Genomic DNA, 24,805 nt, shown 5'->3' on the forward strand with positions numbered 1-24,805 from the left:
TGTTGCCCAGGCTTGTCTCAAACTCCTAGACTCAATCCATCCTCCCACTTCAGTCTCCCAAAGTGCTGGGATTACTGGTGTGAGCCATGGCACCTGGCCCAGAAAATTTTCAATTCAAAATTACAAATAAAATTGCTCGGTCGGGCGCAGTGGCTCAAGCCTGTAATCCCAGCACTTTGGGAGGCCAAGACGGGCAGATCACGAGGTCAGGAGATCGAGACCATCCTGGCGAACACGGTGAAACCCCATCTCTACTAAAAAAATACAAAAAACTAGCCGGGCGAGGTGGCGGGCGCCTGTAGTCCCAGCTACTCAGGAGGCTGAGGCAGGAGAACAGCATAAACCCGGGAGGCGGAGCTTGCAGTGAGCCGAGATTGCGCCACTGCACTCCAGCCTGGGCGACAGAGCGAGACTCCGTCTCAAAAAAAAAAAAAAAGAAATTGCTCATTCTGAGGCCAGGTGTGGTGGCTCATGCCTGTAATCCCAGTACTTTGGGAGGCCAAGGTGGGTGGATCACCTGAGGCCAGGAGTTTGAGACCAGCCTGGCCAACACAGTGAAATCCCGTCTCTACTAAAAATGCAAAAATTAGCCAGGAGTGGTGGCAGGTGCCTGTAATCCCAGCTTCTCAGGAGGCAGAGACAGGAGAATCGCTTGAACTCGAGAGGCAGAGGTTGCAAGTGAGTCAAGATTATGCCATTGCACTCCAGCCTGGGCGACAGAGTGAGTCTCTGTCTTAAAAGAAAAGAAAAGAAATAGCTCATTCTGTTTCTTTTGGACAGCGCTGTCTTGGACCAGTCCTTCCTGCCTGTGTGAGTGAGGGGAGGACAGGTGGGCAGAGGGCTGAGCTCCTTCAGAGGAAAGCATTGCCTCCTGTGGCCCCTCCAGGTGAGAGCTGTGTGCAGGCCTATGCAGAGAAGGGGAGGAGAGAGCAGAATCACCCCAGGGGCCGGAACCAAGAGCTGACTGACCGGATGAAGGGACAGACGGCTGGGAGGATGGAGCTTCCTAGGGCAGTGCCAGCCCCTGAAGGGCATGGGTGGGGACAAGATGGGGCCGGGCAGGTTGTCTTCTGATAGCCATGCCCAGGGCTGTGGGGGTGGGGTCTGCTCTCCCTCCCTCCAGCCCTGTAGGACTCATAGGATTTTTGCTGCTCCTGTTGGGTGAGGAATAAGACTGATGTTTTCTTTCTTTTGGAATCCTTTGTTGGTCTCTTGATTCTCTGAGCCTGTGGGCAGCTGAGCCTACCCAGGGAACCCAGGTCTGAGCTAATCGGCCCTCTGGGGGTGCTCCCTAGCAAGTCCCTAAAGTCCCCCGGCCCCAGCTGGCCCTCCAGACCACAGACATGGATGACAGGAGCCACAGGGGGCTTTGGGAACCAGGCCTCACCTGGGGGTTGGAGCCTGTGGGTCTGGCCTGGCGCCTGGAGTCTGAGGTTTAAAAGCTCCCCCGTTCTTGATGCCTGATTCTCTGATTCTCTGCCAGAAATTTCTCTGGCAGCTGTGCCAACACAGGAGTTCCAGGGCCTATGCCGGGGGTACCCGTGTGTCTGGCTTGCTGGGATTCATTTACACAGTCTGGCTAATAAAAGAGATGGGGAGAAATCCATTTAGCTAGTGCCTGGGGCTATCCACTGGGAACTAGCAGCCAAGCGGGGGGAAGTTGTGTAAGCGTTTCCCAAAGGTAAACAAAAGCTTGAAACTTGCCCTTGAGGAGACATCCCTGGAGAAAAGGTGAAGTCATTGAGGGCTATCTAGAAACATCTATAGGGAAAGAATTAGAGGAAAGGACACAATTGTCAGAAGATGCTGGCAAAAAAATGCGAGGAATTCCATGCCTACAGCCTCTGTTGTTTCTGTTGTAGCCCTCAATTCACTGTTAGACCCCCTCACTTTCTGCTGGTCGTGATTTAAATGTCAGCTACTCCATGATGCCCCTCCTGGTCATTTTACCTAAAATTACAACTTGCCCCACCACTCCCGACAGACTTTCCTTAAACGCTTTTCTGACTTATTTTTATCTTAGTACTTATCATCTAAGATAGATTTTTATTTATCTTGTTGACTATCTGTTTCCGCCATTAGAATGTGGGCAGGGATTTTGTATTATTTTGCTGGTACTGGGTTCATACTTGTTTGTTTGTTTTTTTGAGACAAGGTCTCACTGTTGTCACTCCACCACTGCACTGTGCTGGTGATCACACATCACTGGGGCTTCGATCTTTTAGGCTCAAGCAATCCTCCCACCTCAGCCTCCAGAGTAGCTGGGACTAAAGGAATGCACCACCATGCCTGGCGAATTTAAACTTTTTTTTTTTTTTTTTTTGGCAGAGATGGGATCTCGCTATGTTGCCCAGGGCTGGTCTTGAACTCCTAGGCTCAAGCAGTCCTCCAACGTTGGCCTCCCAACGTTGGAGGCATGTTGCATGGCAAGTCACCGTACCCGGTCTAGGTTCCTATTTGTTGACTGAAGCAATGGATGCATGCCTGAATGTATGAGATTTTTCAACTTCCAACCCACAAGCCGCTTAGGATGGGAGTCCACCCCCTGCTCTTTGCAATACTATGTGGGTAATAAAAGATAGGAATGACTTTGAGTGTCCACCAACAAGGACAGGTTAGTTAATGTATGCTACACACAGAGAACAAAATACTCAGCTGCCAATAAAAGAAATAAGATTAGTGATTCCTCAGAGTGCTCCACATACCTCTGAGAACTATTTTCATAATACTAAGACAGTATTTGCCTTTTTCAATGTGTTGACATTTGTACCCATGATGCAAAAGGAATGGTGGGTAAAACTGACGTCATCTTAGCCTGAATTAAAGCAGTGGCATCAAACTATACCAGGAGTTATTGTGTTCTTCACCATCATACACTCCTCATTTTTTAAAAAATTAATTGCATTTAAGAATGTCCTCGAGGTTGGGTGTGGTGACTCACACCTGTAATCCCAGCATTTGGGGAGGCTGAGGCGGGAGGATTGCTTGAGCTCAAGGTTCCAGATCAACCTAGGCAACATGGCAAGACCATGTCTCTACAAAAATACAAAAATTAGACAGGTGCATGGTGGCATGCACCTGTCTGTAGTCCCAGCTACTTGGGAGGCTAAGGTAGGAGGATTGCTTGATCCCGGGAAGTTGAGGCTGCAGTGAGCCATGATCACAACACTGCACTCCAGCCTGGGTGACAGAACAAGACCTTGTGTCCAAAAAAAGAAAAAAATATATACCCTCGATGAAGCAGGAAAATAGTTTTTAATTTTATTAAATGTTGAGGCTGGGCATGTTGGCTCATACTTGTAATCCCAGCACTTTGGGAGGCCAAGGCAGGTGGATCACTTGACATCAGGAGTTCAAGACCAGCCTGGCCAACATGGCGAAACCTTGTCTCTACAAAAAATAAAAAAAAAAATTAGCTGGGCGTGGTGGTGCATGCCTATAATCCCAGCTACTCTGGAAGCTGAGGCATGAGAATTGCTTGAACCTGGGAGGTGGAGGTTGCCGTGAGCCGAGATTGAGCTACTGCACTCCAGCCTGGGTGATGGAGCCATACCTTGTCTAAAATCAATTAATTTATAAATTTTGATCCTAAGTACACACCTTTTAAATATTTGGTGTAATGGATGGAAAGTGAACATAAAGCCCTTGGGCTGCAGATCAAAGTCCATTACTCATCTTGAGAAAAGCATTTATGCTGTTGTTTATGAGCTGAACTAGCTCCCCTTTCAGGGAACATCAGTTTTGCCTGGAAGCACAGCTGACAATCCATGGCTATTCACAGCTGGGCATTCAGAGACACTTTCTAGAACAATGAACAAAGTGAGCCTGTCACTTCAAGGTAAACAATTGATAGTACTTTCTAATAACAATAAAATGTGAGCTTCAAAGAAAAAGAATTTTGGGCCAAGCATGATGCCTCTTGCCTGTAATCCCAGCACTTTGGGAGGTCAAGGCAGGAGGATCACTTGAGCCCCAAGTTCAAGACCTGCCTGGGCAACATAGTGAGATCCCATCTCTCTTTCTCTCTCTATATATATATATTTAAGTAGCTAGTTATGGTGGCACACACCTGTAGTCCCAGCTACTAGGGAGGCTGAGGTAGGAGGATCACTTAACCCCTGGAGTTTGAGGCTGCAGTGAGCTATGATCATGCCATTGTAGTCTAATCTTTGTGACAGAATGAAACCCTGTCTTAAAAAAACACAAACAGGAAAAAATAAACTAGAATTTTGGAAAACTTTAATACTGTGTAAGTAAAATGTGTCAACACAGCCAATGGTACAAAAATATGCATAGGTTATGGATCTTAAATGTGCAAGACAGAGCAACAGATTTTTCTGAAACAGAGGATGTAAAGTTTGTTCATGTACTTTCAGTTTCCACATTGCAACTAAACCTCAAGAAACCCCCACTTATCTGAGCTTTGCTGTCATAGCAAAGAAGAATAGCCACCGTTATCTGAGAAGCCTATTAAATGACACCTCCCTTCTTTCAGCTATATATCCAACTGTATTTCCAGCGATCTGTGGAAGATTAGATTTTCTTCATATACTTCAAGAAAACAAATTGCAACAAATCAAATGCAGAAGCAGATGTGATATCCAACTATCTTCTACTAAGCCAGATGTAGAAGACATTTGCAAAAGACATTTGAAAAAGGTAAAACAGTGCCTCTCTTCTTATCAATATTATTTATGTTAATATATAATGGCTTATTGTTATATTATTTTTAAACTAAGATTTATGGAGATATAATTCACTTATCATAAAACTGATCCTTTTTTGTTTTGTTTTTGTAAAAGTCATCATTTTGAAGTGCACAATTCAGTGGTTTTTGGTGTATTTCCAGAGTTGTAAAACCATCATCACTATCTAATGTTAGAATATTTAAAATTTAAAGAGGCACCGCAGGAAGAAACATGAAAAGAAAACTCTGCACCAAAATGAAGTGCTTAACAATGTTTTATTTATTTACATTTATTTACTTATTTATTTATTTATTTACTTGAGATGGAGTCTCACTCTGCTACCCAGGCTGGAGTGCAAGGGCGTGACCTCAGCTCACGGCAACCTCTGCCTCCCAGGTTCAAGTGATTCTCCTGCCTCAGGCTCCTGAGTAGCTGGGATTACAGGCACCTGCCATCATGCCCAGCTAAGTTTTGTATTTTTAGTAAAGACGAGGTTTCACCATGTTGGCCAGGCTGGTCTCAAACTCCTGACCTCAAATGATCCACCTGCCTTGACCTCCCAAAGTGCTGGGATTACACACATGAGCCACTGCACCCAGCCATGACATGAAGTGCTTAACAATGTTTATAAAAGTCAAAACCCTTTGCTCTAAAACAAATCAAAATCCTGAAATTTTGACTTGTTCAAGAAATAAGTTGACAATCCAAAAACAAGTGGGAGGGAATACCTCTGGAGATGAAAGCAGCCCTGGGGTTCTGCTCTTCCCTTTCTGGAATTTAGTTCATTCTGACTTCTTTGTGACTTGCAGGTCAGACTTTCCCATAGGACTCAGAGGCCTGGACTGACCCATCAGGGCTGACAGAGAAATCTTTTCTTGTCCAGATGCCACAGAAATGGACTCAACTCTGCAGGGATTTGAGACTCAAATCCCCATTCCGACTCAATTCTGCAGGGACTTTCAGAGGGCGGGCAGGCAGATTATAATATCCAAAAATGGCCACAATTTCTCCCTGGAGAGGTAGGGGTCTGTGATCCCTCTCCTTGAACTACGGTCCCTCGCCTTTGTTACTGGCTTGGCCGATAGAATTCAGCTATGTGACTTCTGAGGCTACATCACAAAAGGTGATACAGCTGCTACCGGACACTTCTTCTTGGAAAGCCCACCCTTGGAGCCCAGTGACCACATTGCGAGGAAGCCCAGGCCACATGGAGAGGCCACGTGTGGGTGTTCCAGCCAACAGCCCCAGTGAAGGGCCCAGCTGGAGCCGGCACGGATCCTAGGACACATGAGGGAGGGAGTCTGAAGGTGGTTCTTGCCTCCAGCCTTAGCACAGCCCCCTGCTTTTTATAAGTGTATTAGAGCAGAGATTTCCCCACAAAACTCTGCCCAAATTGGACATCTGTGAGGAAAATAAATGTTTGAAACAGCTATATTCAGGGATGGTTTGTTACACAGCAATAGAACTGAACAGGAAGTCTTGGAGAGAAAACAATGATTTTATTTTCCCTGGGAAAGGCAGAACCTCCTTTGGCCACCCCAGAATGTTAGTGAAATAAATGAGCTCATGGGATGACACAGACAAAACATTTTCAGCTGCTCTACAGCAAAAACATCCACCCTCCACTCTTCTCCACTGTAAACAAGAACTTTCATTTTCTGATAACAGTTTGATATGTTCATGGTAGGAAATTCAAAAAATTATTATTATTATTATTATTATTATTTTTAGATGGAGTCTCACTCTGTCTCCCAGGCTGGAGTGCAGTGGTGCCATCTCAGCTCACTGCAACTTCTGCCTCCCGGGTTCAAGCAATTCTTCTGCCTCAGCCTCCCAAGTACCTGGGACTACAGGTGCATGCCACCACACCGGGCTAACGTTTGTATTTTTAGTAGAGATGGGGTTTCCCCATGTTAGCCAGGCTGGTCTCGAACTCCTGACCTCAGGTGATCCACCCACCTCGGCGTCCTAAAGTGCTGGAATTACAGGCGTGAGCCACCATGCCTGGACAAAAAAATTGAGAATTTTTAAAAATGGAAATGAAAATTATCTGGACTCTTAGCATTTACAACTGTTAATAATTTGCCCCCTTTAGTTTTTTTTCCCCCATAGATAGACATTTGCTTTACAAAACATGGGTCATATTTGCACAGTAAGGTTGATTGGCCCATCATTCACCAAGCATGTTTTTTGTTTGTTTGTTTGAGACAGGGTCTCTGTCGCCCAGGCTGAAGTGCAATGGCTTGATCTTGGCTCACTGCAATCTCCACCTCCCAGGTTCAAGTGATTCTCCCACCTCTGCCTCCCAGGTAGCTGGGACTACAGGCACATGCCACCATGCCCAGATAACTTTTGTGTTTTTAGTAGAGGCGGGTTGTCATCATGTTGGCCAGGCTGGTCTTGAACTCCTGACCTCAAGTGATCTGCCTGCCTCAGCCTCCCAAAGTGCTGGGATTACAGGTGTGAGCCACCACAGCCAGCCCCCCAAGCATGTTTGAGTCTTTGTCAGGTGCCCGACTGGACACTGGAGAAGAGGAGAAGGAGAACAGGCTTTGAGATGTGGCCGTAACAGTGATCACCTGGAATGGTCATTAGTGAGATACTAACACTTCATTCCGAAGGGTGGCCAGGTGTTGCCTGGTGAATACTGTGGGCCTCTGCTATTTTCCCTCAGGGGCGGGACACAGCTCAGAGGGCGTTCTATCTGGGCTGGGTGCCTGGTGGACACAACCCTCAATCTTTGCCCCTCACAGGTGATGTTCCTTTTGAGAGGCACCAGGTGACTGCTCACATTATGCAAGCTCATTACCTTAAAGCGCTCCCTCATTTGGAAACACTTTCATGAAAAAGTGAAATGTTGTTCACAATCCACTCTTATTAATTTCAGAATCTTCAAGGCAGGGCACCGTGGCTCACCCCTGTAATCCCAGCACTTTGGGAGGCCTAGGCAGACAAGATTGACAACATAGAGAGATCTCATCTCTATTTAAATTAAAAAAGAAAGAAAAGAAAAAAAGTCATTTTTAATTTAAAAAATTTTCAACATTATATTCATAAATAAGAAGAGCTGTTAGATTTTTTAACATGAACTGTCGTAAATTTCAGCATGTAAAAAATGGTTTAAAAATTGTATTACCGGCTGGGCACAGTAGCTCACGCCTGTAATCCCAGCACTTTGGGAGGCCAAGACAGGTAGATTGCTTGGGGCCAGGAGTTCAAAACCAGCCTGGCCAACATGGTGAAACCCTGTCTCTACTAAAAATACAAAAAATTAGCTGGGCGTGGTGGTGGGTGCCTGTAATCCCATCTACTTGGGAGGCTGAGGCAGGAGAATCGCTTGAACCTGGGAGGCGGAGGTTTCAGTGAGCCAAGATAGCGCGGTGCACTCCAGCCTGGGCAACAAGAGCGAAACTCTGTCTCAAAAAAAAAAAAAAAATTGTATTACCTACTCAAGCAAAATTTCTCTCTCTCTCTCCCTGTCTCTCAGACAAGGTCTTACTCTATCACCCAGGCTAGAGTGCAGTGGCATGATCATGGTTCACTGCAGCCTCCACCTCCTGGGCCCAAGTGATCCCAAATAGCTGGGACTACAGGTGCACACTACCACACGCGGCTAATTTTTTTTTTTTTGTTTTGTATTTTTTGTAGACAAGGTTTTGCCATGTTGCCCAAGCTGGTCTCAAACCCCTGGGCTCAAGTGATGCACCTGCCTCTGCCTCCCAAAGTGCTGGGATTACAGGTGGGAGCCATGGTGCCCAGCTGCAAATTTTCTTGTTGATAAAGACGATTAAGAATTTTGAACTCTTTTTTCTTGAGGAGAGCTCAATGGAATACGAAAATTAAAAAAAAGAACAAACCCAACCAGGTGCGGTGGCTCATGTCTGTAACGCCAGCACTTTGGGAGGCCAAGGTGGGAGGATCATCTGAGGCTAGGAGTTCATGACCAGCCTAGCCAACATGGCAAAACCCTGTCTCTACCAAAAATACAAAACGTTAGCCAGGTGCAGTGGTGGGCGCCTGTAATCCCAGCTACTCAGGAGGCTGAGGCAGGAGAATCACTTGAATCCAGGAGGCAGGGGCTGCAGTGAGCCGAGATCACGCCATTGCACTCCAGCCTAGGAAACAAGAGTGAAACTCCGTCTCAAAAGAAAAAAAAAAGTTTTTAAAATATAAAATTTTAAAAAAATTTAATTACAAAAAATTTTTGACCTTTTTTCCCTGAAATATGTCACATAAAGTGATCAAAACAGATGTGACAACAAAGGCAACCTCCTAGCCACCACCACCAGGTCAGGAAGCATAGCGCCCTGTGATGTATTTGCAGGGTTCTCCAATTGCAATTGCATGTGTAAAACCCGTATTCTCCGTACCAAGTCAAGTTGTTCAGTATGAATGTTAAAGAAAGATTTTTAAACTTTTACTTTACAAAAGTATTTTCCTTTATAACTTTTTAAAAATAACATTTTAACCCAGGTCCCCCGCATGCCCTGCACTCGCACGCCAAAAGCTGGTCCCTGGGTCTCAGACGACCACAGTCCAGCGGGTCACTGACTCGCCCCAGTCATTAGGCCCCGGTGGGTCAGAGCAGCGTCGTTCTTAAGCGGGGACAGACCCGTGTTTACAACATTCTCAGTGCTTGGCTGATGTAACAGCTGCATCAGCCTTCCTTGGGGAGAATGACGACTATATGTTTTTACCCTCTTGTTAAAAATGCTGATTTAATTGTCAAGCTTCTGTTCTCTTTCCTTTCTTTTTTCCTCCCTCTCCTCCTCCTTCTTCTTAGTTTATTTTTAGAGCCAGGGTCTCACTCTGTCGCCCAGGCTGGAGTGCGGTGGCCTGACCATGGCTCGCTGCAGCCTCGACCTCCCGGACTCAAGCTATTCTCCTACTTCAGCCTCCTGAGTACCTGGGACTACAGACAAGCGCCACTACGCCTGGCTGATTTTTTAAAAAGTTTTTTGTAGAGACGGTCTAACTATGTTGCCCAGTCTGGTCTCGAACTCCTGGGCTCAAAAGATCCCGCCACCTTGGCCTCCCAAAAGTATTGGGATTGCTGGTGTGAGTCCCCGCGCCAGGTTTCTTCTCTTTCTTTTTTTTTTTTTTTGAGGCGGAGTCTCGCTCTGTCTCCCGGACTGGAGTGCAGTGGCTGGATCTCAGCTCACTGCAAGCTCCGCCTCCCGGTTTTACGCCATTCTCCTGCCTCAGCCTCCCGAGTAGCTGGGACTACAGGCGCCCGCCACCTCGCCCGGCTAGTTTTTGTATTTTTAGTAGAGACGGGGTTTCACCATGTTAGCCAGGATGGTCTCGATCTCCTGACCTCGTGATCCGCCCGTCTCGGCCTCCCAAAGTGCTGGGATTACAGGCTTGAGCCACCGCGCCCGGCCGGTTTCTTCTCTTTCTTGTGGGTTTCACGCAAAAAAACCTGAGTCCCTGAAGCTGCGCTGCTCTCCTGCCTCCAGGGAAAACGGGAGTTTTTTCTGCTCCTTTGCTCTCCCTCTTTTTTGTTTGCTTATTTGTTTTTAGTATTTTTAGCATGTTTTGGAAACATTTCGTTTCAATGAGTGTTTGAAAAGCAGCTCCCCCGCCCCGCGCTCCGGGCGGGCGCCTGCCACTCCCCGACCCCGGGGAGGGTGGGCACCACTCCCAGACGCCGGGGACGCGTGGGTGTCGCTCGGGGGCCCTCGCCTCCCCCACCCAGCCTGTCCCAGGCCGCGAGCGCTTCCACTCGGGTTACTTCTGGGGGACGAGAAAGGAACCGCCTGAACGGTCGAGACGCTTTTTCCCGCTACGATTTTCCCCGGAGCGGACAGAGGCAGCAAGGTCGGAGTTGACCCGAGGGTCCCTGCCTGGTCCCTCGGGGGGACCAGGCTGGAGGGGGGACGGCCAGCCTCCCGCCCTGAGCCGCGGGGAGAGGAAGCAGGTCGGGGTCTCCGGGAGCGCAGACACCGGCGGCCTCCTCCCACCAGGCTGGCGGTCCCTGAGCCCTGGCGCCTCCTTAAAGCCGCAGCTCCGCCCCTCCTGCCAGTCCTCAGTCCCTCCCAACCGCCGGGTCCTGGCCGCCTTGGCGGAGTGGTGTAGAACCTCGAGCCTGCGAGGAGCGCGCCACCCACCAGCTCCCTGCGCCCCGTCCCGCGTCCCCGCGTCCTGCGATCCGCCGCCATGGCTAGCGAGGAGCTGGCGCGCAAGCTGGAGCGCCGGCTGCGGCGCGAGGAGGCGGAGGAGAGCGGCCCCCAGCTGGCTCCCCTCGGCGCCCCAGCCCCGGAGTCCGAGCCCCCAGCCCGTGCGCCCACGGCCAGCGCCGACGCGGAGCTGAGCGCCCAGCTCAGCCGGCGGCTGGATATTAACGAGGGCGCCGCGCGACCCCGGCGCTGCAGGGTCTTCAACCCCTACACGGAGTTCCCAGAGTTCAGCCGCCGCCTCATCAAGGACCTGGAGAGCATGTTCAAACTGTGAGCTCCCGCTGCGCGCCCTTCGTCCCTGGGATCAGGTTGGGAGCGGGAGGCTTTCTGGTCCGAAGTCCCGGGCCCCGTTTGGGTGGGTGGGTGGGTGGGGGTCTCGGGATGCAGGTAGCATTTGTCCCAATGCAGCCAGATCTTGCGCGCTCGGGTCTATCTCGGCAGGTGGGGAGACGGAGCCGAAGAGAGGGGACACCGGGAGCAGGAGCTCTCCGGGACGGAGCCCAGAAGTTCTCGGCGACCGCCGGGCCCGAGTTCCAGGTCCCCCAACCCCGACCGCTAGTCCCGCCCGCTCCGCCCGCCGGTCCGGAGATTTGCTCCGAAAGCAACTTCTAGGAAAGGGAGCCGTCGCTGCGTCTCACCTGCCAGCTTTCGCGGTATCCCCCAAGGGAAAAATTAGCCCATGTTGGCCTTTTATCTTTTAAAACAAAAGGGGAAAGTTAATCCTTGGCTGCAGCGCGGGGTTTGATGAACGAGCGGAGCCTGAGAACGGGGAGTTTGGTAAACTCGTTGTAAGAGATTCAGGACTTTCTTGGAGCAAGTGCGGCCCGGGAGCCTCCTGGGGGGATCATGGGAACCGAACTTAGCCGCTGGCACCGGTCCGGAGGGGGCTCGTTCGATCATGCTCTGTGAGCCCCAGTGCGCGGGGAGCCGCCCACCTGGGGAGACACTGAGCCAGAGGCAGGCGATAGAGACCCACTAATCCACCTCGTCGCCTGGAACCTCCTTGGATCTCAGTTTCCTCATCTGGAGAGTGGGAGCAGTAACGGTCCCTGCCCTTTAAGGCCGAAAAGTATTTTGCACCCGGTAAGCTCTTAACCGAGCTATTAATATTTCCAGAATTGAGCCGAGACCGGAAAAATGCCTGGGGGAGCTGAGGCCGCCGGCCAGGTCATGCTTGGGCGTTTTTAAAAGCGCATGGAATGTGTTTGCCCTCCGCGTGGAGGTTCTATTTAAAGGCGCTGTGGCTGGCGCTGCATCGCCTGAGCCTCCCCTGCCCCTGCACAGAGGTCTGCAGAGCCGGCACCTGGGAGCCTCGGCCTCCTCTGCCTCCCTGACACCCTGGTTTCTTTGTCTGGCTTCCAGGCACTGATCTGTGGCGTTTTCTGGGTCTAGTTTGGATAATTCAGGAAGGCCGAATGGGGCTAAAGAATGCGGCCGGGGCGAAAATGGAAAAGTAATGGGTGAGGCAAGCCTTGCTGGAGCCCCTTTGATTTCTCTGGGGTAATGCCTTTCATGGGAAGACTGCCCTGGCCGGGCTGCTCCCAGGCCTTACCAGTTCCTCCCAGTCCAGCTAGATTCAGGGGATCTTGGGGAGGGACCTTTATCTTCAAGTTGTCTTGTGGTCACTCAGGCTTCTTTTGTTTTTCCTGCAAAACAATCTTTGGAAAGATCAACTTGTAGTTGGCTATCTAAGAGTGATAAAAAGAGCTCTTACGCTCGGAGTGTCTTGGTCTGAAGCAAGGTGGCATCTGTGAGCAAAAAGGTACTGGACCAGGATCAAGCAAAGGGGAGCCGGGTGCAGTGGCTTATGGCTGTAACCCCAGAACTTTGGGAGGCCAAGGCCGGTGGATCACCTGGGGTCAGGAGTTCGAGACCAGCCTGGCCAACATGGTGCAACCCCATCTCTACTAAAAATACAAGAATTAGCCAGGGGTGGTAGCGTGTGCCTGTAGTCCCAGCTACTTGGAGACTGAGGCAGGAGAATTGCTTGAACCCCGGGGGCGGAGGTTGCAGTGAGCGGAGATCACACTATTGCACTCCAACCAGGGTGACAGAGGGAGATTCTGTCTCAAGGGGGAAAAAAAAAGCTAAGGGGAAGGCAGTGTGTGGCCTGGGATCCCAGCAGAGCTAACAGTTCAACCAGTACTTGGTATTTCTTTCTAGGTTGAGTTTTCTGTCACTTGCAACCAAAATTGGCATAAACAAAAGGGGAATAATTTGGCTGAGGAAACCAAAAAGCCATCACTAGCTTCAGGAATGGCTGGATCTAGGAGCTTAGGTGTTGCCATCAGTGCTTAGTTTCTCTTTCTGTTAAACCACCTTCCTCTCTGCATTGTCCCCATTCTCAGATGGCTCATCCTTGGTGGTGGCGGTGTGGCCACAACAGCTTAAATTAATAACGTAAGAATGTTAAAAACACTAAAGAAAATGTAACACACCAATTTGTTTTCTATTGGATTACCTTCCAGATTTTACTCATTGCAGCAGCAGTCTTGTGAGGCTATGAAAAGCAAGCACTTGGAGGGAGGCTTCCTGGGTTCAAACCCCAGCCCCACCACTTGCTACCTGGAAGGTTCGTTGGGCCTCTTATTTAAAAGCTCTGTGCCATCAGTTTTCCCTTCTGTCAAATGGGAAAGCACAGGACCTGCCATGTGGGGTTGTTGTGGGGATTAAATTAATTCATGTACGTGATGCATTTAGCGCCATGTTTTAGCCTATGGTGAAGACACAGTAGATTTTAGCCACTAATTTTTAGATTATTACATATCTGTAAATTGGGTAAATGTGCACATTTGGCTGGGCACGGTGGCTCACACCTGTAATCCCAGCATTTTGGGAGGCTGAGGCGAGCAGATCACGAGGTCAGGAGTTTGACACCAGCCTGATCAACATGGTGAAACCCCATCTCTACTAAAAATACAAAAATTAACTGGGCATGGTGCCGTGTGCCTGTAATCCCAGCTGCTCAGGAGGCTGAGGCAGAAGAATCGCTTCAACCCGGGAGGTGGAGGTTGCAGTGAGCCGAGATCACGGCACTGCACTCTAACTTGGGCAACAGAGTGAGACTCTATCTCAAAAAAATAAAAAAAGTGCGCATTTTGTGTTGTCCTTTTTTGTTTAATAATTTACTTTGCTGAGTCCACTTTATCCTTTGAACCTGATTTAGCCCACAGTGTGAGCTGTGGAGTGGTGACCTGGCCTATTGGTGAGTTCCGGGTCCCCGTGGGACTCTGTGCTTTGCCCTTCTGGGTTCTGTGGAAGGAACTTGTTAGCTCCTCTGCTGCTGGATGAGGTTGTTTGTTTCTTAGAGCTGCCTGAATGAAATGCCACAAACTGGGTAGCATAAAACAACAGAAGTGTATCCTCTCATAGTTGTGGAAACCAGAAGTCTGACCAGTCTGAAACCAAGCTGTCAGCGGGGCTGTGCTGCCCTTGAGGCTCCAGCCAAGACCCTTTCTGTGCCTGTCTCCTGGCTTCTGGTGGTTGCCAGAATCCTTGGTATTCCTTGTGGTATGGACGCATCACCCTAATCTCTGCTACCCTGAGCTCCTGGTGCTCTCCCTGTGTGTGCTTCTGTGTCTTCACATGGTTTTTTTTTTTTGTTTTTTTTTGAGATGGAGTCTCACTCTGTTGCCCAGGCTGGAGCGCAGTGGCTCTATCTTGGCTCACTGCAAGCTCCACCTCCCAGGTTCACGCCATTCTCCTGCCTCAACCTCCCAAGCAGCTGGGACTACAGGTGCCCGCCACCACGCCCGGCTAATTTTTTGTATTTTTAGTAGAGACGGAGTTTCACCGTGTTAGCCAGAACGGTCTCGATCTCCTGACCTCATGATCCACCCACCTCGGCCTCCCAAAGTGCTGGGATTACAGGCGTGAGACACGGTGCCCAGCTCTTATAAGGATACCAGTCACTGGATTTAGGACTCACCCTAATCCAGTATGACCTCATCTTAATTTAACTTTTAAATCTGTAAAGACGCTATTTCCTGATAAGGTCACATTCTGATGTTCTGGGTAGACATGAATTTTGGCGGGGGATGGGGTGGGGTTGGGGGCACTATTCAACTGAGAGTAGAGAGTGAGATATGCTGCCCAGAGCTTGAGCACCATCTCTGGAGCCTCATCCAAGGAAGCTTCTGGATTTAGGGAGGTCAGAATCTCAGATTTATCCAAAGCCAGTATGACTCCCACCCCTGTCAGAAAAAAGATGTCTTCCCAAGGCACGACTCTGATTCAAGTGGATTCACTACCTAACTATAAAAACAAAACTGGCCAGGCACAGGCCTCACGCCTGTAATCCCAGCACTTTGGGAGGCCAAGGTGGGTGGATCACCTGAGGTCAGGAGTTGGAGACCAGCCTGGTCAACATAGTGAAACCCTGTTTCTACTAAAAGTACAAAATTAGCCGGGCATGGTGGCAGGCGTCTGTAATCCCAGCTACATGGGAAACTGAGGCAAGAGAATTGCTTGAACCCAGGAGGTGGAGGTTGCAGTGAGCCGAGATCATGCCATTGCACTCCAGCAGGGGCAACAAGCATGAAACTTTGTCTCAAAATAACAAAACAAAACAAAAAACAAAACCAACAGAACCCACACAACACCCTTCTTCATGCCAGAAACACACCTATTTTCAGCAAGAATTTCATTTTTTTTTTTTTTTTTTTGAGATGGAGTCTCACTTGCTGCCCAGGCTGGAGTACCAGTGGCACGACCTCGGCTCACTGCAACCTCCACCTCCCGGGTTCAAGCAATTCTTCTGCCTCGGCCTCCTAAGTAGCTGGGACTACAGGCGCGCGCCACCATGCCCGGGTAATTTTTGTATTTTTAGTAGAGATGGGGTTTCACCATGTTGGCCAGGCTGGTCTTGAACTCCTGACCTCAAATAATCCACTGGCCTCAGCCTCCCAAAGTGTTGGAATTAAAGGCGTGAGCCACTGCGCCTGGCTTAAGAATTTTACTTTTAAGCAGTTTCTAGATTCACGTTCTGATGTCGCCTTAGTTCATTGGGCCCCTTACAGCGTGTAACCTGATTAGACCAGTACAGTCTTTTTGTTTGGGGCTAGAAAGATTCATACAGATACTGGGAGACATGCTTTGATCGTTTAAATTTGATTTTCCTTTTTAAAAGTATTTGACTTAGGGATTTCTTACATGTTCAAGGCTTAAAAAAACTGGATCCTTCCCAGCCTCTGAGTTGGTTGGGTTCTTGGGGTGGTGTCCTTTGTCTTTGGGTCCTTAGGACCTAACAAATGAGGCTGGCTTCTAAATGGTGTGTTGTAGAAGAAAGAGGGTTTTCTAATGAGTGTGGGAAGCCAGAGGCATCATCAGCCCGGCCGGAGAAAGTTCCCTCTCCATTTCCAAGCCTGTTACTGGATAGCCTGAGCCAAGAGAATAGTGGCCTGATTTTAAAAGAATGAGAAGGCCCAGAAGAAACTGACTCTACAGTGTAACGTGAGCTGGTGGAGCAGTCAAGGTTAGACAGGAAATTTTAATTACGCTGGACTTATCTGGAGGCCTCTTTCAAAGGGAAAGGCAGCCACTTAAAGGCAGGACCCCAATGCAACATCTTAAAATGCAGCTGCGAGGTTTTTGCAGCATACTAAAAGCTTGTATTTCAATTCCCCAAAGAGAGGGTGGGAAGAGGAACATTTGGCTATGGGAAAGCTGTCTTTTTCTTAAGAATCTGAAACGGTGATGTCATGGATGTCCTGCCAGTGCCAGAGTTCCGCATTACCAAGACTCCAGTGAAACCTAAAAAGGTGAGGCTGTCGTGGAATCCTTCATTTCTCGTCCCCTCTTGTCTCTCAGTTTCTTTTTTTCCTCCTTAGTCTTGTCTCTAAAGGAGGGAGAAGTGGGTGTAGATTTGGAAGGCTGGGAATTTTCCAAAGAGGTAAAGTGAGCCTCTTAGGGAGGCTTACTGGAGAGGTGGAGGTGAGGCTGCCTGCATACTGGCATCCTAATCTTTTGAGTGAATTGACTCTAAAAATGGGAAAGATGAATGGAAATAAAAGGAAGAAGTTAAGTGCTTTCTTTTTCCTTGGAGAAAGGCAAGAGGTACTGACTTGTCCTGGCTGTAGCTTCAGTCAACAGTGATTACCTTAGATGTGAAATTTTCTCACCTGCACTGGAGTTTGTACATTTGACAATTTTGAATTGGGGGATAGGGTAAGAGGACCTAGGGTTTGTCTGAATTCTGGAGGATAGCTTTAGATCAGCCTTCTGTTTTTGCTCTTAGTCTCTGGCAGAAAGACCCCATGACTTGGAACTGTGTCTTAGACTGGTTTAAGTGCTGGCTGCTTTTACTTGCTGGTACGCATGATTAACCCATGTAGGAGGAGCTGGAAGGAGCTTCCACAGTTGCTGGTGGGTTTATCTTTGTAGGGAGTTCCGTCTTCCTCCTCATTCCTCACTCCCCACCTGCCTCTCCCTGGGATGTCTCTTCCACCATCCTTGTTACAGAGCCATTGAATTTTATGAGAATTTGAATAATGGGAATTTGAAGTTGAGTGATGAAAACAGTTTATTAAAGTCTTACATTATACAAAAAGAGAAAAGTCCTTTCCCCCTTCTTCCTTGCAAGATTATTAAAAAGTGCCTGATTTCAAAGCTGTAAGGTCCAGGAGACTCTAACTTTTTTTTTTTTTCTTTTCTTTTCTCAAGACAGGGTCTTGCCATGTTGCCTAGGCTGGTCTCGAACTCCTAGGCTCAGGTGATTCTCCTGTCTCAAAGTGCTGGGATCATAGGCATGGGCTGCTTCACCTGGCCAGACATACACACACACGCTCTCTCTTCCTTAAATGTTGCATACCAACCAAACTAACTTTATACCCTCAGCTCCGTGGTACACCCTGGACCAACTAGTATACAGGAATACTTCTTCCATTGACCTGCAGGGTGTTTGATCGGCATTGGGCTATGTTCTGCATGGGTTCATGGTATGGCTGAGCTAGTGGGTCTCCAAAGATGTGCCAGATGGCCTAAGAGTCCACAAATCAGGTCTTGGGAGCTGGAGGGTGCCAGGCCGTCCACAATTGATGTTCATCTTAGTTAGGAGCCCAGCACACCCTCAGGGCACTGACATCTGGGCTTGGCACACGTTTGTCTTTACCTTTAGGCTTCACAAACCTCTGTATATAATGTGCAACCTCACACACTCACACAGGCGTACCTGCGCGCTCACACACTAGCTCACTCCCACAGCCGCTCTTCGGGTGAGGCTGTTGTGGACTCACCTGTCGTGACTCACTGCCCTTGGCCTCCTCCACATTTTACAGTCCTCCCGGAACACACCTCTATAGCCTCCTCCTGCTTCTGCGTTCCCTGACTGTTGGGGGCCAAAGGGCGTTATTGATCCTAAATCCTAGACGCTTCTTGGCAGGGGACACACCTTGAGTTATTGGAGCATGGACCATGATTCTCCATTTCCAGCAAGATGAAACCTGACCTGTGGTCCATGACCTGCCAAGACATGGCCTTCCATGTTCCAAGGCTGCAGAGGTTCTGTGGTACCTCCAGTCCAAGTGGTAAACAGGAATACTTCTTCCACTGACCTATAGGGACTTTGATTGGCATGGGGCTACGTTATGCATGGGTTCATATTGTGGCTGAGCTAGTGGGTCTCTGAAGAGGGGCCGAATGACCTGAGAGTCCACTTAGGTCTCCTCCAGTGTTCCCAGCTCTGGGCTCCTCTGGCCAGCACTGTCCATACGTCTGCTAGTGGGTGCTCCTGTGGTACCATATCATGATGATGATGACGACGATCACCATGCCCCTTTCCAGCCTGCTGTGAGCTATTCATTCACGCATTCATTTTTTCATTCATTTAAGCACCTGCCAGGTGCCAGATTATACATACTTGTATAATCTGGAAGGGTCTTGGCCCTTGAGAAGCTCGACAAATGCTGACAGCAAACTGGATGTAACATGATGCTGTTTGGCCAGGAGGGATGTCACTCCCCGAGAAGCCACCCAGCACCTACATACAGGACACTGCAGTAGCTGAGCAGACCCTGAGAGGATGTGGCGGTTGGGGACACTCTGACCTCAGGCTGCTGAGTTCAAAGCAGGGGCTCCTGGTCGTTCTGGGCACAGCCATGGGGGAGCAGCCACCGAGGACTGTGAAGGGATTCAGGCCCTGGGTGGAGGTGGCAGTGAAGGCCCTCGGGATGAACCTCCTGGAGACAGAGAATGGGGGCTGAGAACTTGATCTGGGTGGTGAGTGCTTGACCTTGGATGGCAGAAGGAGGGCAGTGAGGGCTCAAGGAAAGGAAGCTGCAGCCGTCGGGAAGCAAGAGCCTTCTCATGGTGGGAGTTAGTACTATTATTATTATTTTTTGAAACAGGTTCTCTCTCTGTCTCCCAGGTTGGAGTGCAGTGGCACGATCTTGGCCCACAGCAACCTCTGCCTCCTGGGCTCAAGTGATCCTCCCACCTTAGCCTCCTGGGTAACTGGGACTACAGGCACGACCACCACGCCTGGCTAAGTTTTGTATTTTTTTGTAGAGATGGAGTTTTGCCATGTTGCCCAGGCTGGTCCTGGGCTCAAGTGATCCGCCCGCCTCTGCCTCCCAAAGTGTTGGTTACAGGCATGTGCCACGGCACCTGGCCACGATCGGAGTTACTGAGAAATGGAACGAAAGGTCTTGCAAGGTGGTGAGCTGCTTTCTCTGGAGTTTCACTGGAAGGGAGGTGCTCTGACACCCTGGTGTGAGAGGCTTGCAGTTAGGAAGGGCCGAAAGCTTACGGAGGGTAGGAGATGGGCTGTCTGACTTTCAAGTTTCTTTCTAGGCCATCGGTGGGCAAACTTGTTTGTAAAGGGCCAGATAATCCATCTGTTTGGCTTTGGGCCCTAAGGTTTCTGTTATCCCTCTGCAGCCTGCCATTGTGATATAAAAGCAGCCACAGGCAATATGCAAATGGATTGGCACGGCTGTGTTCCTGTAACACTTGGTGAGCATGATTTGGCCTGTGTGCGATGTTAGCCAGCCCCCATGCTAGGCAGTCGCTTTAGAATCTTGAATCCAGAGCCTGGTCTCATTTGTCCCCTTTCTCACTTCTTGGCCTTTCCTACCATCAGTGGCCTCAGGTCCAGAGGGGACACGGTGGAAGCCTGGTGTCCCCCCAGTTGGGTAGGCAGCATAGTGAGGCCTGAGTTCCAGGACCCCAGAGCTGCTTTTGGAAGATTAACACAGGAGAAGGAGCAGGACCTGCATCTGCTTCTTCTGCGGGCTGAGGAGGCCTGGCAGCTGGCGCTCGCAGCTGGAGTCCCGGGGTAATACTCCCCACCCTGGGAAGGCTTGCCTTCCTATGGCTTCCCCTGAGAGGTGGTCCCTGGTATGTTTGAGCTTAAAAACTCCCAATGAAGAAGACAAATGAGGCCGGGAATGGTGGCTCACGCCTGTAATCCCAGCACTTTGGGAGGCCGAGGTGGGTGGATCAGAAGGTCAGGAGCCTGAGACCAGCCTGGCCAACATGGTGATACCCCGTCTCTACTAAAAATACAAAATTAGCAGACTGTTGTGGCAGGCGCCTGTAATCCCAGCTACTCGGGAGGCTGAGGCAGGAGAATCACTTGAACCCTTGGAAGCAGAGGTTGCAGTGAGCCAAGATTGTAGCACTGCACTCCAGCCTGGGCAACAGAGTGAGACTCTGTCTCAAAAAATAAAAAAAAACAAAGACAAATGCAAAACAAAAGTTAATTAGCCTTGGGTGTCTGCTTACTCCAGCCCCGTGTTTGGAGCAGGAGCTCTTGACCTCCGGTCTTGGAACTCTCACCAATCGTGTGTGGAATTGCACTCTCACACCTGCTGGGAGACCTTGCTTCTCAAGGGAGTGTATGGCTCCTCACTCCAGGAAAATTTGAGATCTACTGGTTTGGAGGGAAATGGGAGATAAGAATCTTATGACTTGACCGGGCGCGGTGGCTCAAGCCTGTAATCCCAGCACTTTGGGAGGCCGAGATGGGCGGATCACAACGTCAGGAGATTGAGACTATCCTGGCTAACATGGTGAAACCCCGTCTCTACTAAAAAATACAAAAAACTAGCCGGGCAAGGTGGCGGGCGCCTGTAGTCCCAGCTACTCGGGAGGCTGAGGCAGGAGAATGGCGTAAACCCGGGAGGCGGAGCTTGCCGTGAGCTGAGATCCGGCTGCTGCACTCCAGCCTGGGCGACAGAGCGCGACTCCGTCTCAAAAAAAAAAAAAGCATCTTATGACTTACGGAAAACTTATTTTTCATTATCAAATTATAATATTCCCCATTTAAAATTTCCTTTAAAACAGTAAAGATCTTTAGGAAGCAGAGAGTGGAAGCCAATGCTGTTCTGGTCCCGAGGGTCCCCTCCAGCTGGTTGGATGCATGTTCTTACACAAGATTGTAAGAGACGATCTATGCTGTTCTGCCCGTATTACTTGGGAGGCCTTTGGCTCAAGTGATGGAAAACTCTGCCCCAAACTCACTAATGAATAAAGAAATGGATCATCTCATGGATGAGGGCATCCAGAGGACAAGGGTGGCCTTGGGGCAATGGTTCGTTGCTGCTGTCATTCAGGACTTGGGTTCCGTCCTCTGTCCTCTGGCACGCTCTGTGCTGGCATCAAAGTAGCAAGGTGCGAGGTTCCCCGAGTCACATCAGCTGCAACAAAATCCAGAGGCAGGAAAGACCTAGGATTCTTCTAAACAATGAGGAAATTAGAGCGTAGGCAGTTAGAAGTAGAAAAAAAAAAAAAAAGATAGAAAGAAAAAAATAAACAATGAGGAAATCTTCCTCTGTGTGTGCCCCAAGCCGGCCTCTGGCACCCCATCACCAGCACTAGATCACGGGCCCATCCAGGGTGGTTTCTGTTCCCTGAGGGGTGGAGCCAAAACAGGGCTCTGTTAGTGAGGAAGGAGAGGTGGGTTTTTACTGAATAGTGTTCCATGGCTCTTTTCTCTCCATCTGTGTGTTTTGTTTTTGTTTGTTTGTTTTGTGTTTTGAGACAGGGTCCCGCTCTATCACCCAGGCTGGAGTGAAGTGGTGCTATCATGGCTTACCGCAGCCTCCACCTCCTGGGCTCAAGCCATCCTTCTGTCTGAGTACCCCCCACCCCAACACCTGGCTAAGCGTTTCTTTTTTTAGTAGAGATGGAGTTTCACCATGTTGCCGAGGCTGGTCTCAAACTCCTGGGCTCAAGCAGTCTGCCCACCTTGGCCTCCCAATGTCCATCTGTGTTTTTGTTGTTGTTGTTGTTGTTGTTTGAAGCAGTCTTGCTCTGTCACCCAGGCTGGAGTACAATGGCAAGATCCTGGCTCATTGCAACCTCCGCCTCCTGGGTTCAAGTGACCCGCCCCCCAGCCTCCTGAGTAGCTGGGATTATAGGGTGTGCTACCACCCCAGCTCATCCGTGTTTCTGTATACATGGGAGGGTCTTTTGATGTCGGGCTTGGTTTCTGGAGGCCAGGCAGGGAGCAGCCCATTCCTGGGGGCTCCCGAAGACCAAATGCAGAGGTCTTTCCTGCAGAACGTCTGTCACTTCCACTGGGATTCCCTGTGATTTTTCTCTTGCCCGTGGGAGTGGACCCCCAGCTAGGAGTGCTATTTGTGCATCTGGTGCTGGGTAGGCTGTCTGTGTCGACCACTCCCTAGGCCAGCTTTCAGTGAACCCCCCCTTCCATCTCTTGTCGCCCTTCCACCCTCCAAAGAGCCTGGTATGGTGGGCACGCCCCCTGGCTTTGGAGGACTGATCATTCTGCCTCACCCTCCTGGCAGCTCACTGTCTTAGAAAACTGTTGGCTGCTACCCCATGTCTCCCCAGACCCCCTCCCCAAAACTCTTTTATTCTTTTTCTCATCGGGGGTGCCATGCCTCTGATTTCGTCTCCTCTTAGAAGGGGCTGCAGCTGCTACCTTTGGCCAGGAGTTGCCATGCCTTGATGGTCCTCATTCCTTTAGTGGCTCCTGGGCTTCTGTGGGTAAGGGCCCTTCTGTTAGCTTGGAGGCCTTTGTACAAGTCATGTGTGAGCATGTGTTAGGGGGTGTTCTGGGCTGGTTTTCTTTTCTTTCTTTTCTTTGTTTTATTTTTGAAACAGAGTCTCACTCTATTGCCCAGGCTGGAGTGCAATGGCGCGATCTCGGCTCACTGCAACCTCCGTCTCCTGGGTTCAAGCAATTCTCTGCCTCAGCCTCCCGGGTAGCTGGGGTTACGGGCACCCACCACCATGCCCAGTTAATTTTTTGTATTTTTAGTAGAGATGGGGTTTCACCATCTTGGCCAGGCCGTCGTGATCCACCTGTCTTGGCCTCCCGGAGTGCTGGGATTACAGGCGTGAGCCGCTGCGCCTGGCCTAATTATTATTATTATTTTTTAAGAGATAGGTCTTACTATGTTGCCCAGGATGGTCTTGAACTCCTGGGTTCAAGTCATCCTCCTGCCTCAGCCTCCCAAAATGCTGGAATTAGAGGTGTGAGCCACCATGCTGGCCTGCTTTTATTATTTTTTTTAGTCTTAGCCTAGCACACCTTACTCCCCAATTGCGTTGCTGAATGAAGGTAAAGTCTTTGGTTTTGGAGCTCAGACCTGGGTTGTCAGTGACAGCGGCAGTCTCCTTCCAGGCCAGGCAGAGCCCTGAAGTGGGCCGGGCATCCACATCCAAGGTAGACACGCCCTCAGCCCTATGCCACGGATCAGGTTTTCAGGAAGTAGGAGGATGTTCAGGACTTACAAATGACCTCGTGCCCAAGGCTGGCCACTCTGCCCCTTCCGGGTAGTGAAACAGCAGCGGCCCCCACCCCACAGGGCTGTGGCTGATCCTAGCTCTAGGGTTAGACATCTCCACCCCCAGGTTTCCCCAGCACCCCTCACTGAGCACCCACTGTGCCTTGGGACAGCCCTGATCAAAAACATCTGGCTGCTGACAGCCCTCGCTCTTTGCCCATGGGGACCCAGCAAACTCTCTTGCGGCCTTGGAGAAGTGCTGGCCTCTGATGCTGTCCTGTTTGCCTTTGGTGCTGACAGGTCTCTGCCTCCTCTCTAAATGCCTCGTTCTCTCCACCCTGTGATGGCTGACTTCATGGAGCACTGGGTGTCCCTAATGCCACCTACGGGCCCCACTGGCAGAGCTGACTGTGTGCAGGGCTGTACTTAGAGATTTCCACATGGGAACTCATGCTTCACGACACTCCAAAGTGGGTACGATATTAGACCCCACTTCACAGATGAGGAAACTGAGGCACAGAGAAGCCAGGGAACTCACCTAAAGTCACACACCTTGTAAGCTGTAGAGCTGGGATTTGAATGAACCCAAGTGACCTGCACTCTTGTTCAGTGTCACATGCCTGTCTCACTAATGTCATTCCTACCTCCCAGCTTTCCAGCCTCCAAATCTCGGCCTTCTTTGACACCATCCCCTGCATAGCCAGGCAGGGCCTTGCCTGGCACAGTCTCTGCAGGCAGCCGGACCTCCAGGCCCTGTTGGACCACCTGCCCTGAACCTGTAGCAGCTGCCTCAGACCTGGCCTCCTCCATCCGTCCAACATATTTTAGCTGGATGGACCTCACCAGAGCCCAGATCTCATTACCTTGCTTCCCTCTTCAGAAGTTATTTTGAGTTGGGGTGGGGCAATATACAACATTCAGTAGCTCCCTATTGCCCAAGGAAAAAAGTCTAGACTCCTTATGTGGACCCTTAAGGCCCTCTCCAGTCGGCTGTTACAGTCTTCTCTCTCTCTGGTTCCCCTCGCCCAGGCCTTGCTCTCACTGAGCTGGATGGCCCCCACAGCCTGTCTCCTATAACCCTGCAGTTCTTAGTTGATTACACTTAGGTCTGTCCATTGTCTGTTATTGCTGATTGTTGCTGATTCTCTCTCTTCTTTTCTCTTCTTTTTTTTTTTTTTTTTTTTTGTGAGACAGTTTTTCACTCTGTCACCCAGGCTGGAGTATAGTGGCATGATCTTGGCTCACT

The 24,805-nt window shown here is 49.8% G+C and overlaps 1 protein-coding gene across 5 annotated transcripts in view; it reads left to right on the forward strand.

Moving 5' to 3' along the window:
- EFHD1 (EF-hand domain family member D1) overlaps window positions 1-24,805 on the forward strand; it is a 78,353-nt gene that overhangs the window by 16,576 nt on the left and 36,972 nt on the right. Inside the window, exons 3-4 of one of the 5 annotated variants that reach the window (XR_002725605.1) lie at window positions 4,496-4,659; window positions 5,498-6,104. The exons of 1 other annotated variant lie outside the window; for it this stretch is intronic. Coding sequence is in view for 2 of the 4 variants with exons in the window: in XM_023188593.1 (XP_023044361.1) it covers window positions 10,848-11,137 (290 nt within the window). In the remaining 2 variants the exon portion in view is untranslated. Of the gene's footprint in view, window positions 1-4,495; window positions 4,660-5,497; window positions 6,105-10,712; window positions 11,138-16,547; window positions 16,627-24,805 lie in introns of those variants that run through there. 3 more of the 5 variants (XM_023188595.2, XM_023188593.1, XM_023188592.2) reach the window with 3 other exon arrangements.

The sequence above is a fragment of the Piliocolobus tephrosceles genome, chromosome 11, assembly GCF_002776525.5.
Source record: "Piliocolobus tephrosceles isolate RC106 chromosome 11, ASM277652v3, whole genome shotgun sequence".
Lineage (NCBI taxonomy): Eukaryota > Metazoa > Chordata > Mammalia > Primates > Cercopithecidae > Piliocolobus > Piliocolobus tephrosceles.